The sequence below is a fragment of the Bison bison genome, unplaced genomic scaffold (assembly GCF_000754665.1).
Source record: "Bison bison bison isolate TAMUID 2011002044 unplaced genomic scaffold, Bison_UMD1.0 scf7180017864472, whole genome shotgun sequence".
Lineage (NCBI taxonomy): Eukaryota > Metazoa > Chordata > Mammalia > Artiodactyla > Bovidae > Bison > Bison bison.
Window position 1 is genome coordinate 9,659,466 of NW_011495033.1, and position 4,498 is coordinate 9,663,963.

The 4,498-nt window shown below is 49.9% G+C and overlaps 1 protein-coding gene and 1 long non-coding RNA gene across 2 annotated transcripts in view; one reads left to right on the top strand and one right to left on the bottom strand.

The window, feature by feature from the left end:
• Positions 1–1,240, top strand: part of LOC105004023 — a 30,062-nt gene extending 28,822 nt beyond the window's left edge. The window contains exon 3 of the long non-coding RNA XR_827177.1: positions 3–1,240. This is a non-coding gene — a long non-coding RNA (uncharacterized LOC105004023). The remainder of the gene's footprint in view (positions 1–2) is intronic.
• The window catches only part of LOC105004021 (regakine-1), a 5,604-nt gene extending 2,031 nt beyond the window's left edge, over positions 1–3,573 (bottom strand). The window contains exon 1 of the mRNA XM_010861516.1: positions 3,240–3,573. Coding sequence (XP_010859818.1) covers positions 3,240–3,309 — 70 coding nt within the window. The 5' untranslated portion in view covers positions 3,310–3,573. The remainder of the gene's footprint in view (positions 1–3,239) is intronic.
• Positions 3,574–4,498: the final 925 nt, after the last annotated feature.

Below are 4,498 nucleotides of genomic sequence, written 5' to 3' on the forward strand. Positions count from 1 at the left end.
AGCAGCAGCAGCAGCAGCATTTCTTAGCAGCAGACAGAGCTGTGAACTGCCATGTGTAACAGGGCAATGGTCTCAAGAAGCTGGATCAAGACCACTTCTCCCGTTTGTGCTCCAGCCCACATCCCCCCACGTGCTGATCTTAACCTTAACTCCACGTGCCAGTGTTTCCTGCTTTCATGCCTGATGTCAGCAAATTCCTTTAAGTCAGTGACATCTCTCTCTTGAATGTTAAGCTTTATTCCATCAACAGAATTAGAATACTTTTGCCCGTTTTCCCCAATTGCTCAACTGACTTTTCTTGGGATTTGGAATTTAGAAAAAACATATACTGTCCTGAGAAATGCTGAGAAGAATTCCCACTTGAAAATGCTAGTGGACGTCCAGGGTGGGCCACAGCAGGGCGGGACTGTTCCCTGCGTCTGAGAGGACCCTCTCTCACAGGTAGGGGCGGGGTTGCTGCTAGAAGCGGACGTTTGCTCGGCTCAGAGGAGCAGGGCTTTGGCTAGGAGGCAGGAAAGTTCAACTTGTCCTTTTTTTTTTTTTTTCTGAAAGCTGTGTGACTCCAGGCAGGACACCCACCCTTTCCTTTGTCCTTGAAATGGCAAATCATAGCCTTGCGGCAATAGCCTTGTGCAAATTGATTTTTATACCGATGATTGTTTTGTGCAGTAAAGGCCTTATTACCCCCATGGAACAGAGAGGAAGCTGTGGGTCCGGAAAACTAAACAAGGCACAGAAGGTCACAGGCTGACCAGAGCAGAGCTTCCAGACCCAGGCTCCCGGGGAGAGATGATCTGCTTCTGCTCCCAGTGCATTCCAGCGTGTTGCCCGAGCAAGTGGCACAAAGTCGGCTTTTTATGTATATACGGGATAGATCCTCTCCTGAGATGTTGTGCAGAGCAGCTGCAACTCTGGGTCAGGCATGGGATCATTGGGGTCAACACTGACGCACTTACCACCACTCTGTACCCAGACAACCATTCTGTGGGTCATTTTCAGTACAGTGTTCAAAAACATGACCTGTGTTAGACAGCATTCCATCATAAAATAGGCCTATGTTGGATGATGTTCCCTGACTGTCGGCTAAGGTGAGTTCTGAGCACCTTTGAGATAGGCGAGGCTAAGCTATGGTGTCTGGGAGGTTAGGTGCATTATATGCATTTTCAACTTCCGGTATTTTCCATTTCTGTTGTGTTTATCGGGAGGTAACCCGAGAAGGAAATGGCAACCCACTCCAGTATTCTTGCCTGGAGAATCCCATGGCCAGAGGAATCTGGTGGGCTACAGTCCACAGGGTCGCAAAGAGTTGGACACGACTGAGCAACTTAACTTTCAACTTTCAACTCAACCCCCTCGTCAGTCCAGGAAGATGTGCCCTGAGACTCTACTACAGGCCTGGTGCCTGGCTTAGTTCCCGATGTGACTCATCTCCCTTCCTCAAAACCACCCTTTGAGAAGTTATCATTGATCTGGTTTGCAGATGAGAGGTCATATGACAATAACTGAAATTATTGGAAAGCAGTGAAAAGCTCTTTCGCAGTCAAAATTTCACAGTCAAAATTGGAAAACAGCCATCATCCATCGAACTAGCAGAATGTCAGATGACAGCCCTAGTGTGGAGTATTGTTTGGTCACTGATTTCAGTTGAAATTCAGCTCAAGAGACCTGTTTACAATAGCCAAAACTTGGAAGCAATCTAAATGTTTATTGATAGAGGAATGGGTAAAGAAGATGTGGTACATGTGTACATATATACATACATACATATATACACATATACATACATGTGTACATATATACAGTGGAATATTACTAAGCCTTTAAAAATAATGAAATGATACCATTTGCAGCAACGTGTATGGATTTAGAGATTGCCATACTGAGAAAACTCTGGGAGATGGTGAGGGGCAGGGAGGCCTGGCGTGCTGCAGTCCTTGGGGTCGCAAAGAGCTGGATACAACTGGGCGACTGAACAGCAACAACAGCAACATACTAAGAAGTAAGTCACACAGAGGAGGAATATCCTATGACATCCCTTATACTCAGAGTCTAAAAATAAATGATACAAATGAACTTATAAAACAGAGACTCACAGACTTAGAGAATGAACTTGTGGTTGCCAGGAGGGAAGGATGGGGGAAGGGAGACTTAGAGAGTTTGAGATGGACATGTACACACAGCTATATTTAAAATGGATAACCAATAATGACTTACTGTAGAGCACAGGGAACTCTGTTCAATGTTACGTGGATGGGAGAAGAGTTTGGGGGAGAATGGATGCGTGTATATGTATGATTGAGTCCTTTCCCTGTTCACCTGAAACTGACAACATTGTGAATCATCTATACCCCAATACAAAAATAAAAGTTAAAAAAAAAAAAAGAAATTCAGCTCAGGAGAGTTGTTTCCTGGGAAGCCTCCTCCCAGGTCCCTCTGTGCCGCCTTCTCCCCTGGCTCCAGCCCCCTGCAGAGGGCCAAGCAGGCCTGTTGAGGGAAGTGAGCTGGGGATCAGGACACTGGGGTTTAGCCCTGCCTGCTCTTCCTGTAGCACAGGTATTTACCGAGAGCTCGTACATGGCTCTGTGCTGTGTACACACTGGACAGGTCTTGCAGGGAGAGGAGGGAAGCTGACCCGCGTGTCTCAGGCTCAAAGTCCCCGAGACCACGCAGACCACAGCTGGGTGTGGCAGGCAGTGGGGACCCTGAGGCCTGGGCAGCGCCCCCTGTCTAAGGGGACAGCACCTCCACCTCAGTCCCATTTGGAGGTGAGCTTGTGGAAACTCGGGCTCATGTCTGCTTGGTCTTCCATATTTGTGAAAGAAATGGGCAATAGGGATTTTTAATGTTACCAGTTTTTCAATGTTGGTAACCATCCAAAGATGGTCAAACGAAGAGAGCGTGATCCTCTGTGGGTTCCTCTCGCCCAGACTCTGCTCCTGCCTGGAGGCAGCTGAGCAGACACCTGGAGGGCTCTGGGTCAGCTTCTCGAGGCTGGGGACCAAAGGCCAGGAAGGCTGTTTTCAGAGGCAGGTTTTCCCCACCCCAGGGGAGGCAGAAGTGAGCCCCGACCGGATATGGGGAGACACCCTCGGGAAAGACACTGTTTTGCAGGAACCCCAGACCATGTTTTCCAGACCACCCACAGCTCCTCACTTCAGCCCCACACCCTGCCCACCCCCACCTTCTGTCTCCAGCCCCTGTGTTCTCTTTGTTCAGAGCAGTGGGAGTAGCAGGCTCACCTTCATTGGCCTCCGAGTGCAGGACGGCAAGAGTGAGGAGGAAGGCCAGGGCGGCCAGGCTGACCCTCATCGTTCTGGGTGCCGACCAGCAACAGGAACAGGGCTGGGCTGAGGACTCCTGGGTTCTCTGGCTCCTTGAAATCTCGGCTCTGAGCCTCCTTTATAAAAAGTTGCTGCTCAGGAAGTCATAAGATCCAAAAATTTAAGCTTGCAGTTTTGATTCTTTGGAATTGTGACCAATGACATATGTAAATTATGAGAACTCAGTCAATTTAGACGAAGAAAAGAGGAAGGCAGAGAGTGGCCCTGGCTTTCACGTTTGGCTGATGTCTTGAGGGTGGTGGTGGGGGAGGCCCGAAGACCAGGAGCTATGTCAGAAATGGCCCCCCTTTCCTGGTCTCCCCTGGGAGGCTGGTTAAGCCCCCTCGGAGAGCCCGACCTAAGGGGTGGACCATGAGCTCAGAGGCTGGGTGACTGTCTCAGGATCAGCAGCTCCAGCCCAATGCTGGAGACAGATGTTGGGGTGAATGCAGGGTTCATCCCGAGCACAAGGTCCAGGCCTGATGGGAGCTGGTGGGGAGCAGGGTCCAGGGGGTTCCTGGGATGGCTGGGCCTCACCAGCCAGGGTGGATTAGAAACCTTCACCTACGTGGAACAGAAGGGCCCTGCCCCCTGCCCAGCCCAGGGAGCTTCATCAGACCCTTAGCTACCCAGGCAGGGGCCTGGGCTCTCTGCTCAGCCAGGCCGGCCTCCAGGACAAGACTGAGGGACAGTTTCTTCTGGACTGAGCTGGGGGAGCCAGAGGCAGGGCAGTGTTGTCCACAGAATACAGTTGTGTCTTGTCACCCTAAGTGTGTGCGGCAGGGGCCGTGCTCAGGATGCCAGGATGGTTTAGTGACCGAGATGGAAGGTGCCAACCACCCTGGTTTGCCTGGGTAAGAGGGTTCCAGCAAATTTGGAAAACTCCACAGTGGCCACAGGACTGGGAAAGGTCAGTTTTCATTCCAGTCCCTAAGAAAGGCAATGCCAAAGAAAGCTCAGACTACTGCACATTGCACTCATCTCACACGCTAGTAAAGTAATGCTCAAAATTCTCCAAGCCAGGCTTCAACAATATGTGAACCGTGAATTTTCAGATGTTCAAGCTGGTTTTAGAAAAGACAGAGGAACTAGAGATCAAATTGCCAACATCTGCTGGATCATCGAAAAAGCAAGAGAGTTCCAGGAAAACATCTACTTCTGCTTTATTGACTACGCCC